Source organism: Cyprinodon tularosa, unplaced genomic scaffold (assembly GCF_016077235.1).
Source record: "Cyprinodon tularosa strain WSP-4 unplaced genomic scaffold, ASM1607723v1 ctg1033, whole genome shotgun sequence".
NCBI lineage: Eukaryota > Metazoa > Chordata > Actinopteri > Cyprinodontiformes > Cyprinodontidae > Cyprinodon > Cyprinodon tularosa.
The window spans coordinates 42501-63561 of record NW_024037820.1 but is presented as its reverse complement, the minus strand read 5'-3'; the positions used below and the strand labels follow the sequence as shown (position 1 = coordinate 63561).

Sequence of the window (21061 nt, the reverse complement as noted above, 5' to 3'; positions counted from 1 at the left end):
TATAATCATTCTATTTACCTGCTCAAATTAAGGGAAATAACTAGGGATGCACGATAGAATCGGCCCCCTATCGGTATCGGCCTTAAAACTGAATATCGGACATCGGCCACCCCACCGATATTTAACCCGATATTTGATCAGCTTCTGAGTTTCTAAAGTCTAAAAAAAACGTTGTTTTTACAGACTTAAAAACTTCTAAAGACGAGGGAAAAAATATTGATCCATTAAAATATCCCAATATCTTCATATGCTGATATATTGCCATTTAAAAACACCATATCAATCTCTTTTACTAATGAAATATTGCTATATGTCATGGTTATGCTACGAAATCCCCCGAAAATTCACCAAATGTTGCCATATTTTTATATGTTGATATATTGACGCGGTATCGATCTATTTTACTAACAAAATCTCACAAGAATTTCAAAAAATATTACGAGTTTGTAACAGAACGATAAAATTTCATGACATTCTGAAAGTAAAATAGATCGATACCGCGTTTTTAAAAATCTATTTGATATCAGCATATGAAAATATATTTGATATATTTAGTATATTATTTTTCAAAGTGTCAGAAATGGATAACAGAACTGCTATTTTCAATGACTACTTTTTTTTGTCCAGCTTTAACATCGGTATCGATATCGGTTATCGGCTACATGAGTTTTAAAATATCGGCATATTGGATATCGGCCAAAATCCCAATATCGTGCATCCCTAGAAATAGTCTTTATTTCAGAAAATTTGACTTTTTTCTAGATTGTTTTTTCAGTACAGATAATACAGTTGCTTCTATTTTAAACCTAAATAATCAAATTCTTTGGCAAATCTTCCTACGTGCTCAAATTAAGGTGACATTTAGTCATTTACTGTAAAAGTGACTAAGATTAAAATGTTTGCAGAGGAAAAGAGACTCGCTCTGAGCAGCCGATATTTATAGAAATATTGATATCAGCGATGGGTTAGACTGACAGTAAAATATTAAAACAAACGATGCAAAGAGCATCTGCATAATGGAGCTGTTTTATGTGCCTTCTTCTCCTTTCAGAGGGCCCCCTGCCTCTCTTTGCCTAGGGCCCCACATTTCCTAAATCCGCCCCTGGGCCTAAAGCAACCTGGATGAGCGGAGAGAAGACAATGGCAGCAGGAAGCCTCCGTCGGCGGCTGGAGGCTCGGTTCCTGAAGGGAAACCCAAACGGACCACAGATGGTTCTGCTGCAAACCCAGGATCCATTCTACTTAACAGATTTCTACCTGATGAGGGATTATCTAGGAAAACGCTGCAGTGACAGAGAAAAAGGTAAAAACCTGGAGAACTATTGATGAAGACCACTTAGACAGACGATGAATGCCCGTTTCTCCAGCTGCTCGTTAATGAGCTCCTCGCTTGTCGTTAATCAAACACTAATCAGAGAGATCGGCTCCAGAAAGGAAACACCATCATTTCTCATCTCATCATTAATGGAGAATCAGATGAAGGGATAAAGAGATGGAGGCGCTCACCTTGCTGGGGGGGCTCTCAGCAGCTAGCCCGCTCCTCGGTGGGACCTGGTAGACCTCCTGTCCCGTAGGAACCTGGTAGATCCCCTGCTGCTGGCCGTACGGCCCCGGGGCCCCCGAGCCCACCTTCTGCTGGAGCCCCTGGGGGGGAGACGGCGCGGCGGCGGACGGCTGGGCCTCGAACATGGGGCCGATCAGCAGCTTGAGGCGGTTGCCGGGGGCGATGCCCTGGCGGCCGTGCAGAGAGCAGAGCCACCATCCTTCCAGGCCGCCGGTGTTCTGCTCGATGACGGTCAGGATGTCCCCCTTCCTGAAGGCCAGCTCCTCTGGAGACTCTGGCACGTTGTCGTACAGCGCTTTGGCCATCAGGTTCTGCAGAGACGAAGATCAGATTAGAGCGGCGGCCTCGCCTTCAGGCGGATATTTCTGACTCAGAGATAAATCCTCCACCAACGCTCCCTGATGGCTAAACTTCAGCTTTTTCTCCAATCAGATCAATGATCCTTAAAAACTCCTAATACCTTCACTGTAATTCTAGACTCATTGAAACCGTCAGGCCCAATGTGACGGTCCAAGGCCGGGAACAGCAGGGGCGGAGCTAGATGGGGGGCCATAGCCACCCTTAGCCAACCAATGGCCACCCCTACCAAATTTTTCCCTCCAATACAGACGGAGGCAGCAGTAAAACTCTCAAGTGAATATCTAAAACTAAGGCTGGGCGAGTTAACTCGTTATTATCACGTTAACTCATCAATCAATTATTTTATCTCGTATTAACGCAGTTTTTATTATTTCTTTTATTACTGTAAAAGTCTGTTGCTCCCAGGCTTTTATTTGGTAAAACTAAAAGTACCGGAACCGGTTATGCTGCTCCCTGATAAAAAAATAAAAAATTCTGCTCTTGCCTCAGAAATTGTCGGTTTTAAAGTTATGATTGTGACTCAGGATTTTGTGGGCAGTTTTTATTTAACTGCTACTGTATAAACAAAATGCTGATGTTAAGTGTTTGCAGAACAAATGTTATGGCATTTCCTTTAGTATGGCAGAACATTTAAAATAAAATTGTGCTATACGCTACTTTTGAATTCATTATTGTTTTTTTTTGCGTATAGAAATGTGATTAATCACAATTAATCAGGGAAATCATGAGATTAATCGCGATTAAAACTTTTAATCGTTGACCAGCCCTATTCAAAACATTTTAATTTTTCATATATTAACAACTACTTGACAACAAAAACACTGTGGGTAATTATGCACATAAATATACTAACATTAAAGATGATAAGTACAGAATTCATGCTCTTATCAGAGCTAAATTTGGTGTTATAAAGTTCTCAACTTTGCTTTTTTTGTTCTGTGTTGTTGTCTAGACTTAGATCATTTTTGTTTTCTTCATATTTATCTATTTTCTTCAACATTTTTGGTGTTATTTATTCCTTGGTATAGTTTTAATTATTCTTTCTCTTATCTTAAGTTAGTTTTTCCATGGCTTCAGTTATCCCCAGTCCTTCCCTTGGTCATTCCTTCTTTTCTAGTCAAAAGGAAAGGAAGGAAAAGTCCGTTAATATTCAGAATCTAAACGTCTGAAAGTTCTTTAAATCTGAAATGATTCCATCCTGTTCAATAAATGATCAGTGTTTTTAATTCAGAGTAATTTCCATGTGAATGTGCTTTACTGGAGGCATCCATGTTTGTCAAAGAACACTACTGCCACCTACTGGTTAGTGACGTCACGGTGGGGTATCGGCTGTTGATCAAGTCCCAGTGCTGTATCTGGTGTTTGTCACAACGCGCTATTATCCAAGTCATCTTGAAAACATTCTTCTTCCAAATGTTGGCTACATATTACGGGTTTTTTCTCCGGCCAGAAGTCCAACGACGAATCATGAATCTGATAGGTGGAATAACTCTTTTTTTTTTTCCACTTTTACCCGATGTATTCCAGCATCCAGCTGCCATGCACGTGGGCATTGTCAGTTTCACTATAACTCTGGTGAATTTCAATGGTGAAGTCCTCTGGAAATCTTCAATAATTGTTGTAGATTGCAGATGTGTCTAGTAGTTCCCATTGATTTTTCCTCGCTGACCGGACTTTTCCTTTAAGTTCCTCTCAAGTTACCTTTGGATCCTGTTGTTTCTCCCTGGTTATTCTCTGCTGCCCCCTAGTGTCCTTTCCTTTCCCCTCAGCTCCTTCTAGTTACTTCTGTCTCCGTCTGCTCCCTATCAGCCAATTATTCCTCCCATTGTTTCTGTCTCCCATAAACACACTTCCTGTTCAGTTTCCCGTTGCTGGATCTTTGTCTTTCTTTAGGTTTATTCCTCCCTAGTGTCTCCTTGGATTTTGGTTCTAGATCTTCTCGGCGATCAGTTCTGGACTATGGATTCTGTATTTTTACTTAAATTTTGCTAGAAATCATATGTGCCTGTTATAATCTGCATATGGGTTCACTACAAGTATCCACCAACCCTGACAGAAGGTTTCCCCAAAGAGGAGAGGACTCTGGCTGGATACCATGACCAATATGAGCCCGGACTGAGAAATTCTGTTTAACCCATAAATGTTTTCCTTCAGCCCCTCAAGCCGTAAAGCTCTGTCCTCTGGTTTACAGCAGGTTTTAAAACCTTTGGACTCGTCCGTTCCTCCAGTTTAAGATTGACTCTGGGATAACCGGCTCCAGGATTCAGCTGCCCACTTCCATAAAGGATAAATGTTTCCTTGTTCAGAGCAAACCTCCGTGCAGCTTTCCCGTTTCCCTGCCCTTCCCACAGGACGGCTTTTCTTAGCCCAGGCTCTGCTTCAGGACACGGTTCCTTCAAAGGTCCGATGAGGGTTAACGACTGAAACCCAGCGATCCTGCAGATAGGAAAGCAGGCCGCCGTCGCCGGGGCTGCTGGGTCTGGGCGAAGCGTTTAAAGCTAATTAGCGCAGTAAATGCATCAGTTCTCCAGCCTTCTTTTATTTTTAAACCAGTGAAGGAGGTAACTGGGCATGAATGCGTCTTTTGATCCCTGGGATCTTCGGGGCAGCCCTGCACTTTTACCCTGCATGCTTCATTGAGAGCAATTAGGAAATACGTGACTTGCTCAACTACAGATATGAAGGGGGAGCAGAAAACACTTTCAAATAATCTAACAGCCTAAATTAGCTCAAATATTAGCAGAGCTTTGGTTCGGTTTACTGGAAAGCCCAAATTTATGGGTTTAATTTTGTTCCATAATTGTTGGAAATTGAAATAAATTGACATTTTGTATTAAAAAAAAGGTTTTGAGAGTAACTCCTATTTCCCCCTATTTTTTTAAAGCAATTTATTTGAAAAAAAAAAACATATTTTATTTCTTCCAATTTTTTTCAGATCGAATTTTTAAAATTAATTTAATATTTTTTTCCTAATTTCTCTTTTTCAATTTGAGTTCAGTTTTCTCCAAAGTGCTTTCTCTTTAAATTGTGTGCAGATCACGTCTTCCTTTGCGAAGGCGGGCTTTCCTCAGAGCGACGAGTTAAGATAATTTTACAGGTTAATGCCCGAGTCAAGAGTGGCCATTTGTTTCGACTCTAAGGTGAAAAACTTAAATCTGTAAAGAAAAAAAAACTTAGAAAAAATAAAATCTGAAAAAAACATCTGAACCTTTTATGAAAAAGACATTTGTCAAACTTTAATTTCCGCTGTAGGAACCAGATCTGCTGGGGCCCCGCCCCTTCTTATGATGTCATCATATGGCAACTCCACTCGGACAAACTTTATTACGCCCGTTTCTTAAGCATCAAATCTCTTTTAGAGTTTTAACATATTTCCTATATTTGCTATTATTTTACATTTTATCAGCAATCTAAAGTAGCAGAAAGTAGAAAACAATCATTGTCAGTCTGGAAGGAAAGTCCTGCCTTCTAAGAAAGACTGAGTTCTGCTATTTAACAAGGAGACACTAAAAGTCTCAGCTTATTTTTATTCTTTTTATTAAGATCTGAGGGCAGAGGACACATGGAGCATCTTAAAAAATTACTTTTGTAGAGATTTTAGACAAATAAAACAGTTATTTTACTTGCAGAAAACGAACGGTTGTTGACATCAAGTTAAAAGTAGCGTAGCTTAATATGGCTAACTGAGCGAGCTAAAAGAGGCTAACCTGTTAGCTACAGCTAGCCACAGCGCTACCCAGCTCTCCCCGTTTAATTTATGGTCTAACAGTTACTTTGTTCACCAGAAACAGATTTCCTCCATTTTCCATCAGTTAAAACTTCATCGGTCATTAGACGCGCTAACAGACGCTGCGTGATGTTATTATCGTTGCCTGGGCAACCACAATGTTTTACATCATGTGCAATGTTCAGCCAATCATGTAGGGCGGAGGTCTTCAACAGGGGGTCTGCTACCCCTAGGGGTTCCCGGAGGTACTGCATGGGGGTTGCGAAAGTTCTTGTTCATTAGACTTGCAATTTTTTCCACTAATTGAAATGTCTTTAAATCCACATTAACATGAATTAAACACACTGTAGTAAACAGATAAATGGAGGCAGAAGATGTCTTTCAGTCATCAATGCCAGTGGCGGTTCTAGACCAAATGTACCAGGGGGCCAGCAGGGGGCCAGCAGGGGGCCAGCGTGTTTTCATTGGGGAAAAGAAAAGCATGAAATTTATATTCAATTAGGTTTAATTAAAATTCTATTTCTTATTATGTCAATATACATTCATAATTTTACATATTTTTGACATTATTTAAGTTAAAATAACCGTTTTCTATAAAATCTGAATTAGAACTCAAGAAAAACTAAATTCAGCCATAAAAATTAGACCAATTTGTTTTGAAAAAACATTTAGCAGATGAAAACTGGGATCATATCTCAATAACACTGAATTTATCACCTAATTGTTTTGAAATAATTACTAAAAGGACCCATCAGTAACCATGTCTGTTCCAGCGCAGATCATCAGTAGAATTTCTTGAGTATTATGTCTTCAGTACAGGGGCCATAACATGATCTACAGGGGCACTGAACCCCATTGGCCCCTGTCTAGAACCGCCCATGATCGATGCACACATTCAGCGACACACAGGAGCTCTTTCAAACTGGGCACCGTTTCATTCACAACACCTGTCCCATCAACCAGGAATCAGAAATACTTTAATAATCCCAGGGAGGGATTACTTTAGTTACATTACTCCATCTGTAATAGAGTGACTATAGGAGCAGTTTGTAGGAACACAATCTCTAAGTATGATTAGCGGGTCCCCGCTCCATCTCGCCATCAGTTTGGAAAATGTTAAAGACCCCTGCTATAGGGTAACGTAGGGCTGGGCGATAATTCAATAACGATATATATCGATCGATAGACGTGTGGCGCAATAGAAAAAAAGAGAGTCGATAAAAAAGAAACGCAGTTTTCCTTCCTTCTCATTGTAGCCTAGCATGTAGGTTTATGCTAGTCACTGCTTCCTCCCAACCAATCACTGACCCAGGCACGCCGTCACCAAGCGCCGCCCTCTCAAACCACAACACAGAGCACATGAAGCTGTTCAGCAAGGAGAGGCGGAGGAAATTGTTTCAAAGAAGGGTTTTTGTAGTTCGGCAGTCTGGCAGTATTTCGGTCATGGCAAGTCGGACCAAAAACAAACCACAGTCATCTGGAAAATGTGTCGGGAACCAGTGAAAACGAAGTCTGATAACACAACCAACTTTTTTTTTTTTTTATCATCTCAGCCGCTCACACCCGCAGGAGTACGAGCTGTGTAGGCCCCGACGCGGCTCTCCTCCGAGGAATCTTCGGAAAATATATATATATTTTCAGTTCTGGGCAGTTTCCCACGTAGTTCTAACAATTGAGATAAAAATGCTGAGGGGCCAGAAACTTCAAAGTAATAACTCAGGTTAAAGCAGGAAACGGGGGGCGGCGGCGGTGGGGGGGCATTTATTTATTTGTTATATTTATTTTGGTCACTTTAGTTTATTCTTTGTCAGTATTTAATAACATAACTCAGGTCTCTTAAGTTATTTTTCTTTAAAACAATTATGTTATGGTTAAAAAAGTTGGTTAAATAAAAATTTAATTCGAAGTCTGTGTTTGTGTTTTTTATTAAAATTAAATCATTTAGCTATATTATAAAAAGTCCAGGCAGAGCTGCACATAAAATATGGTTTCAAATCTTTTCAATAATTATCGATATCGATCAATATGCATTTTTTTTTATCGATAAGCTTTTTTTCTATATCGCCCAGCCCTAGGGTAACGTCACCTGCATGAAGCAGGACCCGAGCGGATCTGCTACCTACACCGGACAGCACTTTTTACTCATTATCATATACGAAACTTGTTCTTTGCAGCAGCAGGGAAAGAAAACTTGCTACTTATAAATTAAGACGCAAAGAGTGATGATGTGTTCCAATGTTTTTTCTCCATTTTTCCAAAACTTTCCATTATGTTCTAAAGTCGGAGCCGGGGTCAGGAAGAAAGGAAGCTTTTTGTTCTGCTCGCTGTGCCAATCAGGAAGCTTTCTTCGCGGCCTCTGCTGCTTTGACTCTTTCTTGAACCTCGGTTGGCCTTCCTCTATTCTGCCCGTTCCCATGTGAAACTCTGAGCCGTTATCTCCGGCTCCCTATCGGGGGGGCCGGGGCCTCCCTGCCTATTGTATGAACCCTCCGTCAGGGTAAGCAGCCGGCAGCACCGCCCCGTAACAACCCTGAGTTCAATCGAGGACGCCGCGGGTCGAGGCCAATGAGAGCAGAGATGAAGGGTCGCCCTGTCCGCTAATTTAATGAAAGGTGGCAGAGTCGCTCACGAGGAAACAAACGCTGACTGCTCAGAGTATATCTGCAGCCTCCGTCTGCTTTAATACTGCGATTATTTGATCATTTTTCAACAAATCAACACGCCTCCAGTGCATGCGTCTATTTTAAAGACGCAAATCTGGGCGACACAACCTCTCCCGCTCCGTCATTTCCGCGTACCCTCCCCCTTTAAAACATTGAAAAAATGGCGAAGCGGCTCTCCACAGCTCCGCTTTCGGCGAAAAAGTTGAGAAACACGACGCTAAGCCCCGACTACAGAGCCGAGCAGTTCCCTCGTGACTTTTACCTGTCAGGTGAACTGTTGTTTTGCAAGTTTTGTCAACATTCCATTGATTGGAAGCGCAAAAATACACGAACTGACCGATTGTCATCCAAAATCCATGTGAAGAACAAGGAGAAGTACAATAACGCTAGCAAGGCCACCGCGTCCCTACTGATGTGCCTTACTGCTAACCTGACTCCACCAGATGGATTTGCTCCGCATATCCATCTGGAAACCTTCCGTTGAAGTAATTTTGGGAAGGGGCGAAAATACCGGTTAGCTGATTGGCCTATGTTGGTGATAGACGGGCCAAATAAACCAATCAGATCAACGAAGCATATGACGTACAAACAGAGCGACGACGAAAACACAACCACAAGCCAGGCTACTCTTGCCGAAACCAGTCGGGAGAAGAGCAAAAACATCTTTTCCTCTGAGAAAAGCCTCCAGAGCAGTGTTTTGCTCTTCTTTCAGTGAAGAAATACTCTGTAATTCCAATAAAACTTGCTCGATAGCCACGCTAACGCTAGTTTCATCGGCTGAAGCCGCCATGTTCTTTAGACTGAACTGTCGCTCTTCTCGTTGCGTCACACCTCAACCCGCCTCAAAGCCAACGCTGATTGGACGTTCGTTTGGTGAACGGCTCCAAATTTTCTTTAATGAAGAGTCTCCAGACTGATCTGCGAGTGAAACCTTGAAAGCTCGCGAGATCAGGATGGTCTCACGAGGCTAGCTTACTGCTACATTCAAGTCAACAAGTCTTCGGACTCAAGGAAAGAGTTTGTTGAAGATTTTTTTTTTTATTAATCTCTATTATGGCGGGCATAAACCGTGTTTCCGGTCATGTGAGAATTTTTCCAATCGGGCCGAGCTTTAGCCTCATCGTACGTCCTGCGTTGTGTAGCATGCTCTTACGTAGCAAGCCTCTTACGACCACCTACCGATCAGGAATCTTAAGGTCAAGAGAAAATCAAACATCTTTGAAATTCAGTCGGCCATCGTGAGGTGTTTGTGGGAAATCCTGCAAACAAGGGAGCTCTTCTTCCTCTTCTTCTTCCAGATTGACGAATCCGACCAACGGCATTTCTCGGCGCTTAGCCGGACGATTTGGTTTTTAGACTTACAGTGTGAGCAGGTAAATCGCATGAGAGTCGGGTCGCGCATCCTGAGCTGTGAACTTTTACACTCTGCAGTTTTATCGTACAGTTTGAGCTGTAGCTGCGATTGAAAATATCGCACATTAAAGCAATTACAGCTCCCAAACTATAAATAGAAAATATAATTGTTTGTATTTGTATGACAGAAAGACATTGAGGAATATTTTTCAGGTGGAACCACTATTCTAAATGTCACCATGCCTGATTTATAGGTGATGAAACAAAGGAAAAAAATGAAAAATATTAAGTCTCTCCACATCTTTTTCCAAAATAAACACCAAAAACACCATTAAGGCCCATTAGAAGCTCAAACTTTATAGATCCACATCCTGACTATAACTCAAGCTCATTAGGACTGAATAAGTTGAAGTATGTTTGTTCCATAAAGGTTTTAGTGGGCAGTGAGCTAGGCGGAAATGTGATTTTGGCACAATACATGCATTTTTTCACTTATAAAAGGGAATCTGTTCAGACAAATATGCTGATTTACATTATTGGAGACCTTCTGCATGAGGCAAAGCCTTTGCTCCTAAGATTTAGCCCCATTTGAAAGGTATGTGGATGAAACACCATGTGACTGTGTTTTGGCCTTTTCCATAAATAGATAAACAACAATAAACTGTGGCCTGCTGGGATCAAGAGGTTAAGTATTTGTAGAGTAAAGTTATTGGTGGGAAAGTAGCAGAACCAAAGTAGTCCCAGTTTTAGTCCCTGATGAACACCTTTTTTTATTTTTATTTCTGTCTGTTTACAGTGGAGCCATAATTTCAAAATGTTCAAAATGCATCTAAAGCCTTGTTTCCTTAATCTACCAGGTTATAAACATGGGATCTAAATGTTTCCCCTGGACTGGTCTGACTGGTTTACAGGTGAAGATTTCAGACAGTTTGTAGAAAAACTTTCCCACAAACAAACATGAGCTCATCAGCTGCGGTGAGTTCAGGGGCCGCAGAGATCCCACAGAAAAAGGTTTCCACCACGTCTCACTGCAGTCCATCTTTTTTTATTGGTGAGGTAAACAGACAGACGACGTCATCGGATGAATCAGCGTCACGTTTATAGCACCTCTGCAGATGGCGGGCGGTGCTTTCCAAACATGTGAAGCAGTAAACAGGACCTTGAACTGGACCCAACTGGTTATCGGCTGTAAAACCAACCAGTTCAATTCTATTCAGTTTATTTCTATAGCTCCAATTCACATCATGTCATCTCAGGTCACTTTCCAGTTCACCAGATCATCCAGTCAGATTGATTCAAAGTTTTCTATCTAAGGAAAACCAGCTGATTGCATCGACTCATTGACTCTTCAGCAATCCCTCACACTAAGCATGCTTGTAGCGACAGTGGAGAGGAAAAACTCCCTTTGAACAGGAAGAAACCTCCAGCAGAACCAGGCTCAGTGTGCGCGGCCATCTGCCGAGGCCCACTGGGGTTCAAGGAGACAGAAGCAGACATAGAAAAAGAAGCATAGATACAAAAGGCAACTGTCAACCAGCTCCACAGGCGGCCCCGTCCAGGAAACACACAGCCAGGCAGACGAGCTCCGAGCCAGCTCCCATGTCAGAGGATGAAGAGAGCACATCCAGTTAGTCACAGCCAGAGAAACAGGACTACACTGGAAAACAGGCCAAGCTCCAGCATCTAGAGACAAACAGATCTGAAGATCCGCTGGGTTTCAGTGCTGATATTCAATTCCAAGCCCAGCTAACATCCGATTAGCTGCAACTGCGGCTTATGGAGCCGTCTCGTAAAACCGAGGGCAGTAAATATAATTTAAAGGGAAGAACACCAGAACCGTGCGTACTAGAGCTGGGTAAAAAAAAATCGATTTAATTGATTTTGAATCGATTCCTTTACATTTTTGCAAAATCGAAATCTAGGGAATGAGATAGATTAGTTTTATAGTGACGTGCGTGACGTTCACATTCAAATGAGCAGGAAAGATGCACTCAGGATGACTTCAAGCCAGACAGCTGCAAATATACCCAATAGGTTGACTGAAAACATTAACAACTGGGGGCTGACCATAAAACACCCTGTAGTTACAGACAACGCTGCAAATATAGTTTGTGCAGGAAAGTTAATGCAGCTCATGCATGTCTGCTGTGTTCACGCTGTGTCACGTCTGCTTCCTCCAGCGAGGCGTCACTTTTTCACTTTTCACAAACAAGTTTTCACTTTTGAGACAGTTTTTTTCACAACTCAAGTTTAAACTGTCCGATTTACAAGTTTGCACTTTGTGTTTAGTAAACTGGAAAAAAATCTCAATCTAGATCAGTAATTTTTACCTTAAAATAATTGCATTTATTCTTGAATTGAGGTGGTAAAAGAGACATTTTGCGAATGGAACAAGACAATTTACATTTCAAATGAGAAAACACAATTGCATTGTCTTATTTCAAGTGCATATTATCTAATTATATTATTTTAAGAGTAAAAATACTAATTCCATTGGCAGATCATCTTATTTACCTACTGAGTATTTTGAAACTCAGTTGAACCACTTTCATTGCTGTAAAAACAGATTGAATTGAAATTAGTCGATTTAGAACTGTATGAATCAAGTTCAAATCGATTCAGGACTTTGGTGAAAATACCCAGCCCTAGTGCGTACTCCCAGTTCAACCACCATGATGCAGGTCGGTTTGACCAGTTTAAGATCAAATTAGGGATGCACGATATAATCGGCCCCCTATCGGTATCGGCCTTAAAACTGAATATCGGACATCGGCCCCCCCACCGATATTTAACCCGATATTTGATCAGCTTCTGAGTTTCTAAAGTCTAAAAAAAAAAAAATACTACTTCTTTTTCTTTCTCAAAAACTTCTTTTTTACAGACTTAAAAACTTCTAAAGACGAGGGAAAAAATATTGATCCATTAAAATATCCCAATATCTTCATATGCTGATATATTGCCATTTAAAAACACCATATCAATCTCTTTTACTAATGAAATATTGCTATATGTCATCGTTATGCTACGAAATCCCCCGAAAATTCACCAAATGTTGCCATATTTTTATATGTTGATATATTGACGCGGTATCGATCTATTTTACTAACAAAATCTCACAAGAATTTGCAAAATATCACGAGAGTTTGTAACAGAACGACAAACTTTCAGGAGATTTTGAAAGTAAAATAGATCAATACCGCGTTTTTAAAAATCTATTTGATATCAGCATATGAAAATATATTTGAGTATATTATTTTTCAAAGAGTCAGAAATGGATAACAAAGCTGCTATTTTCAATGACTACTTATTTTTGTCCAGCTTTAACATCAGTATCGATATCGGTTATCGGCTACATGAGTTTTAAAATACCGGCATATCGGATATCGGCCAAAATCCCCAATTTCCTGCACTAAGTGAGCTTAGTGCTTGGAAAAAATCTTTCATTCCTTTAGAGACAGCATGAAAAGTCAGCTGAGTACAAAACATAGAGAGGAAAACAAGAAGAAAAGGGACAAGAAGAGAGGGACACAACCTAGAACAGATAATGGATGTCTATTCTATTAACATTTCTCTATCTTTAGAATGGGGCTGTTTTATGTGTTTTCTTCTCAGTTCAGAGGGGCCCCTGCCTGTCTATGCCTAGGACCCCAAATTTCCTAAATCCGCCCCTGTCATCACAAAAACAAACTGAGCTCTACTGGGATCCTGACTGGAACTCCAGGCATCTCTGGCAGCGGAATGTCGGATGTTTACAGCTAAATAAGAGGGCGGCTCTCTCTCCCCAAACAGCAGCAGCTTAGAAGCAACTGGAGAAAAAACTTCATGATCAGATTTTTATTAGAGGAAGGAATAAAGCCGCTTGGATCCTCCTCTGGTTTGGCTGCCGTTACGTAACCTTTGCTCCCAGTCAGAGCTCTCTGGATCCCAAACACAAGGAAGCAGTCAGCAAACAAACAACCTGCAGTCTGCTCCGCCTGCCTGGGAGAGCGTCGGCGGGACCAAACGGGCCGTACCACTGCAGCGCCCGTCCCCGGCGGGGGGAGGAGGGGGTTCTCACACTCTCATCTGGCCTGGTTTCACAGGCTTAAATATAGAACATAATTATAGTCATGACGGTAATGAGGAACTGATGACTTTTCCGAGCCGCTCCTCGGAGTGAGGCGTGCTGCGGGTGAGGGCCGGGTCAGAGAAATGGGCCGTGTGAAGGTTCTGGTAGCTCTTGAATCTCCGCCAGCAGCCATGAGTTAACGTGATTACACCAGAGTGGGAAAAAAGAAAGAAAGGGGAACGTGGCTGAACACACGCCTCGCTCCGTCCCGGCCCGTCATCCTGACGCAACACGCCATAAATCAACGCCGCACAACCAGCTGCGACTGTAAACAATCAATCCTAACCTCAAAGGTCAACGCATCGACCTGACTGTTCGCTTCCGGCTGCGTTCTGCCTTAAAGGGCCGGCAGCTGACCATAAACGTCCAAACCGGGTTTCTTCTTCTGCAGAAATATTTATATTCATGTTCCTCCTGCTGCTGATTTGAAGAGGTGGAAAGAGTACTGAAAAAATTGTAATTGAGTAAAAGTATCTTTACTTTGCCTAAATTTTACTCAGAGTAAAATTACCCATCTCAAAATTTACTCAAGTAAAAGTACAAAATTACTTCATTTAAAATGTAATTTCAGTAAAAGTTACTTAGTCACCTCGAGTTATTTAATGCAAAAAAGGATGAGTCATGAATCAAACTGAGCACAAGCTGTTTTAATCGATTTCAAGGCGTATTTCAGTGACATCCACACTGCAAAAGATCAGCTGGGCTAAAGAACACACTTCCTCACAGCACAAGGACAGTCACAACCTGAACCATAAAGTGCAAACTATTTTCAACCTACTGTCCAACAGACACCATGATAGGGAGTAGGGGTGTAAATCACATCCATCATGGCGATTCGATTCAGTATCGATTTCCTGATCCAACGATTCGATTATTTTCGATACTCAAGAATACACCACGATACGATTCGATTCGATTAATCGGTTAATTTTGTTTTTTTTTGTTTTTTTACACCTTACAGGCTAAACAAAGTTTCAAGTTTGAAATAAATCAATGAAAGCTGTAATTTCGTTATGCATTTTATTTTTAGAAACAACAGCAAATAACACAAGTAGAAAAGTTGCATCAAAAAATACTGCAGAAGATCAGTGCTATGAGTTCAATTCAATACTCCAGGCATCCCGCCCCCTCCACAGACGCTCCGCTGCTCCTCTCTCTAATTGTAGCTGACCGCAGACAGCGCCGCAGACAGGAGGCCGGCTTGTTTTGTTTTTATGACCGAAATTGCGGAAAAAAACTTGTGAAGTTTGACCCGCTAGAAGAGCGAGGTGCGCGAGAACGCTGGGACCCTTTTTCCACCTGAATCTCCGCTCTTTTTGGCCCTCATGTCCCTCCGTCGTCGGACTAAACTCGCCCCCCCTTCCTCGCCGCCTCGGCCGTATCTAGACCCACAGCGTGTAGCGCAGACCACGCTTCAATATTGAGCATAATTAAAAAATGTCTGCATCAAGCTCACTGCAACACACTGCTGTAAGAGTATAACCAGGAAGCGAGGCAGGAGGGCAAAATAGGTTTAGCGCCACCGCAGCACGGGAGGAGAATTACGCCCAAATGGATAAAAATAGACCGGAGGAAGAAAAAAAACATGAATCGATGCATCGGATCGTCGGCTGTTGGATCGATGCATCGATACAAAACCATTATTATTTACACCCCTAATAGGAATAAAGAAATTTAAACTACGTTTTAAAGTTTTCAAAATGCACACAAAATTAAATGCCCAAAAGATACCAGAAATCAAACTAAAACGCAACAGGATGCCACTGTTATTAACAAGCTCCTCATTTAATGATTTTAACTGACACTTGTTTTTACATCAATTGTTTATATGTTTGAATTGTGTAAATAAAGTGCTGTTAAAAGTCAAAAGTCTTCTTCTATTTTTTTAACAGCGATTAAGTGTCGGTTTTGTGACGCAGGGGTTTTAATTTTTTCATCATCAGTAATTTTTTATTTTTTTACTCAGTAACGTGAGGGGGTTTTAAATGTAGCGAAGTAAAACTACTAAAACTCGAGTAAAAGTAAAAATTACATATTTCAAAAACTACTCAGAAAATTACAAATTACTCATAAAAAGTACTCAATTACAGTAACGTGAGTAAATGTAATTTGTTACTTTCCACCCCTGCTGCTTTCTAAAGCGAGCCGTCAGCCATTGCTCACGCAGCCAAACTGGAAGCTGTGCAGCGTCTGGTTAACCACGGCGATGAGCGGAACGTTGAGTTCATTAGTGGTTTCAAAGCAGCCGGCTGCAAAAACAGTTCACAGGTAAACGGCGGCGGCTGGATCCACCATCTTGTTTTCAGGAATCACTGGTTTGATGATTCAAACAGGAGGAGGGGGGGGGGCAATATGGCTCCATTTCCATGGAAGCCATTTTTTAAATATTATTCACCACTTCTCTAAAGCTCTGTTGATCATTAAACCACTATGATTATGATGTTCAGCAGTGGAAAAGTCTTTCCCACCATCAGAAGGCGACACAGTAGAGATGGACAGATGCAGCTTTTTACAACCAATTTCCATACCAATTATTTTGATGCGCCTCACAGATCCCTAATGTTTGCTGCTGATGTTCCAGCCACTGCTGATAAGTAATGATTTTGGTCTCTAAAAAGTCCTTAAGTCAAACTTTTTGTGTCCGTTTTAACGAAGCAAAGTCACATCCGGAGGGAGCTACTGAGATAGGCGGCGGCTAAACGGATCTGTTCTCTGTTAGGAAGAGAAAAAAAGCAGAAACTGAAAACTGCAGATTAGTGTTAAAATCAGAAAGTTCATCGCTTTAATGTTGATCTTTACGTCACTTTTTGGCCTTTCAGGCTTTTAACTCCCGCCCAGAGGAGGCTCCTTTCAGTCCGGACACAAAGACGCGTCTTTGTCCCCAGAGTAAATACGACACCCGTCCCCGGTGCATCGCAGGCTGCCAGAGGACGCCTCCACGCCCTGCAGCGTCAGAGCGCCAGGTCCCCAGCAGGATGTGAGGCATCAGGCTGCGTTTCCCTGGCAACAAAACAAGATCCGCTGCTGTAATCTGTGTTTCTATGTGTGGCGTCGTGTCATGACGCGCCAAACCGGCCGTTTCCACATCATGGTTTTAAATCTGTACATGTTTTACATGCTGGTAGCAGCAGGGAAACTGAAGCGACGCCTCCTGCAGTGAAAGGAACAGATTTACAGGAAGTTTGTTGAAACATTAGATCACTGAGTGAGAAATAATGATCAGCATCAGCTGAAAGGTTTCGTTATAACGGGTTAGTGGAGCAGGGCCTCAGCCCCAGCATAGATATGTGTCACTAGATTGAACATTAGCCTCCAACCAACAACTTTACTAACAGAAGGTATCTGCTGTGTTTTATTAAACTGAAGCCGTGATTTAAAGAGAGATAGCTGACGGATCCTGGACAGAAACGATTTTTCAGGATATAAAACGGGTCCAACGCCGCGAGGTCAACGCATCAACAAATGCTCCGAATCCGTGTTTCATTCTTTCTTTCATTTTTTTCAAAATAAATACAAAAATAAAAAATGCAAAAACACTCGTTTTATCAGTATTTGTTTCCTAAAAAAAAAAGATAATAAATGAATAATGATATCCTTTTTTTAGATCACATTTAGCAACATTTTGATTGGTCCAGAGCGTTTAAATCGGGCTGGGAGTTAAGAAAATATAATCTATGATACAATAAAATAAAAAAAGAATACAAATAGTAAAACTGCATTAAACTTCAAAAATATCAAAATATGACATAATATACGTAGAATTTTTTATATAAATATTATATTAGATTTAAGAATAACTAAGTTATTTTTAAATACTTTTTATTTAGGATTTTTTAAATTGCCATTTTTCACATTTCTATTTACAAAACATGTTCCCTGCAGCTAAATAAAGTTCACTCTGTTATTTAGCATTGTTGATGTTTCTTAACGCAACATAATCTCACTAAATGGGATTTCTTTCCTGATTGGCCGATATCTCAGCATTAACATCGATATCAGCCGATGTTCATTTTAAAGCCGACCGATAAGGAAGACTTTGCCGATTTCAACCCGATATTTCGGGTCGGGGATTCGTTATACAGGATTACAGGACGGGGGAATATTGATTATCGGCTATAATGGTCATATCAACATCCGGTATTGATATCGGCTCAGATTTACACATGGGTGTGTTCCTAAAAATAGAGAATAATGATAAAGGATCATTTTAAAGCAACACGTTCAGTTTAAACATATAAAAACAGATGGATTCTCTACTTTTAATATGAGGTGAAGGTAAATCTTCTGTCTCCTTGAACCCCAGTGGGCCTCAGCAGATGGCCGCGCACACTGAGCCTGGTTCTGCTGGAGGTTTCTTCCTGTTCAAAGGGAGTTTTTCCTCTCCACTGTCGCTACAAGCATGCTTAGTGTGAGGGATTGCTGAAGAGTCTTAGTTTTCCTAAGATAGAAAACTCTGAATCAATCTGACTGGATGATCTGGTGAACTGGAAAGTGACCTGAGATGACATGATGTGAATTGGAGCTATAGAAATAAACTGAATAGAATTAAAGCGATCGCAGCTCAAATAACTTGAAATGTCCTTTATGGCTGTTTGCAAATTCCGGTTTCTTTCCTCTAGAAAGACGTTCAGACCCTGTCGTTGTGTATAAAGTCCTTCCTAACGGTTCGTGGCTGAACCAGAACCGCCTCCAGCTAAGTCTGGGCTCTGCTTGCTCATCGGAGCAGCAGAAACAGGAAGTCTGCTCTGCTGCAGCAGCATCATCATCATCATCACATCGACAGGAAATGATCCTAGCTGGGTGGGTCCCTCTTATTCTTCTTCATTCTCTCCTCTCATGTTTTTCTGCTAATCTTACTCCCACATCAGCTGCAAAGCAGGCTGACAAGCTTCCCTCTATGGAAAGAAATTTGTTCCAATATTACTGAAAGCACAGAACACATTTCAGAAATGAAACTTTAAAATTGAATTCATAATGACTTTGCCTACACTCAATTAATATACATATTTTGTTTTCTAGTCTTTTATTTTCCAAATTTAATTTTTTCAAAAAAGTTTTCTTTATTCTTTTTTCTTTAGCATAGAATTAGTTTTCTTGAATTGTCGTCCTTTTTTAAAATCCCATTTAACAAATTGTGTGTGAACCAATAGAAATGCTGTTGCTAACGTACATGCAGAGAAGATTCTTTTCTATTGGTTCAGAAAACTCAGCCAATAGCTAAAAATGTGAGTAAATACAATTGCAAAAAAAAATTCTGAGAAAAAAGAAAAATCCTTTGAAAATATATATAAAAATTTGGAAAAGATAAAAAACAAAAATTTAATTAAAACTTTCAAAACCTAAAAATCTAAAAAAAAAAAAAAAAATACAAATAAAGTCAGTAAAATTCCTTGAATTATGAAAAAAATATTTAAAAAAACGGGAAAAAAAACATTAAAAAGATTTTGAAACAAAAGAAATCGAAAAAATAAAATATGAAAAAAAAAAATACAAATAAAGTCCGAAAAATTCCTTGAATTCTGAAAAAAATGTGAAGGAAAAAAAAAAAAAAAAACAGAAAATAAAATCTGGAAAAATAAATCTGACAATGTATTTGAATAAATAAAATGCGATATTTCAAAAAGAATATCTCAAATAAAACCTAAAAAAATCTTAAGAGAAATTTTCAAAACATTAAATGTTAAAATATATTTAAAGAAATAAAATTTGGAAAAATATCTAAGAAAATATCTAACTTTGAAAAAAAATTTAAGAGTCTGAAAAAAACTTGGAAGAAAAATATTCATAAAAAATACAATAAATATCTAAACAATAGCAAAATAAAAGTATTGGTTGAACTTTTGCATTCATTTTATAAATTCTTTAGTGTGTAATTTGTTCTTCTTGTGTTCAGTCACTGTGTTTTGTGTAAAAGCCTAACTGGGGACAGGCACTGAGAATTAGCCTTAGCTAAAATGTCGTAGTGTGTGACATAATTCATGAAACATACTTGTCAAATAAACGAATAAATAAAATAAAATAATAAAATAAAATTACTCTTAAACCTTTTATCTTGATTGAGAAGCTTTTAAAAATTCCTTTTTTGAAACTTTTGTTCACAGTAATATTGGAACAAATGTCTCTCCATACCCCCTCCCCTTTTATGCAGCTCCTGGAGGTTGAACAGGATCTTTGCGGTAACCCTTGGAGACGGACACTAATCCCTCCGGGGGGGCTCTCCTCGCTGACATGTGAAGTATGCAGAGCGGTATCTCTGCGGGGATGGTTTAGCATACAGGAATCCCCAATGAGCTGGAGATTCACTGCTGCGTCCCTCTGATTTCACGCCAGGCGGAGATGTCAGAGACACAAAGAGGAATCACCCGGGATGCCAAGTGGAGATGAAGGAAAATCTGAGAAGATTCCACTTTTAATCGGACGCCGTGGCAAACAGCCATCAGCATTCAGAGGGAAAACCTCGGTGATGCGGGTAAATATCTGAAGCCAGACAGAAAATTCCAGCTTCAAAATCCTGAAGCAGGTTTGGTTGATTTAAAGCTTCTCAAGACTTTAAATTGGAGAAACTAAAATGTTCAGCAGCTTTTTAGGGAGTTAGTTAAAAATGAAGGAAACTGGGTTTTGGCTCCGATCAGAAAAATAAGTTCTCCAGTTTCTGATTGGGCAAAAATCACCTGGTTCTGCTGCCTGAAAGATCCATCAGATGTTTGAAAGACTAATAAAAACTGATCTGATCTATTTAATGCTCTGGACTTCCATATCGATGCATTTTTTGCAGCATGTTTTTCTCCCACACCGTTTACATTTGATCACTGCTGCACTTAGGAGTGGAAACGTTATGAAAGCTTTACAAACTGACAATAAAAGCTTTCTGAGTCTAAAAACCACGGTGATCCGATCGTTGACCCAGCAGAGCTCCCAGGACCCCGCGCCCGTCCTGCAGATGAGCTGAACGATGCAGCTTGAAGGAAAGTGGGTCAGACTGCAGCAGGAAACACCCACCGACGGTTGGAACAAACCAGTTAGAGTTCGCTGGTTAACCTGCAACCAAACCTCTTTCCTGACATCATTCTGCTCGTGTTTAGTCAGAAAAACAACGTTTTTAACCGAGTCTGCTCAGGTTTGAACAGGAAGCTTTGTGCAGAAGTCCTTAATCATTTCTGCAAATCCTCATTCCTTTATCAAAGTTTCTCAAAGCCCCTGAGGCATTCTGGGTTGTTGCTCCCAGTGGTTTCAGGACCAGTCCAACACTGGAGGACCTGAGAGACATGTCTGCTCTCAGTCTGTGG

The 21061-nt window shown here is 40.5% G+C and overlaps 1 protein-coding gene across 1 annotated transcript in view; it reads right to left on the bottom strand.

The window, feature by feature from the left end:
• nedd9 (neural precursor cell expressed, developmentally down-regulated 9) overlaps positions 1–21061 on the bottom strand; it is a 50085-nt gene that overhangs the window by 21554 nt on the left and 7470 nt on the right. The window contains exon 2 of the mRNA XM_038281459.1: positions 1507–1875. Coding sequence (XP_038137387.1) covers positions 1507–1875 — 369 coding nt within the window. The remainder of the gene's footprint in view (positions 1–1506; positions 1876–21061) is intronic.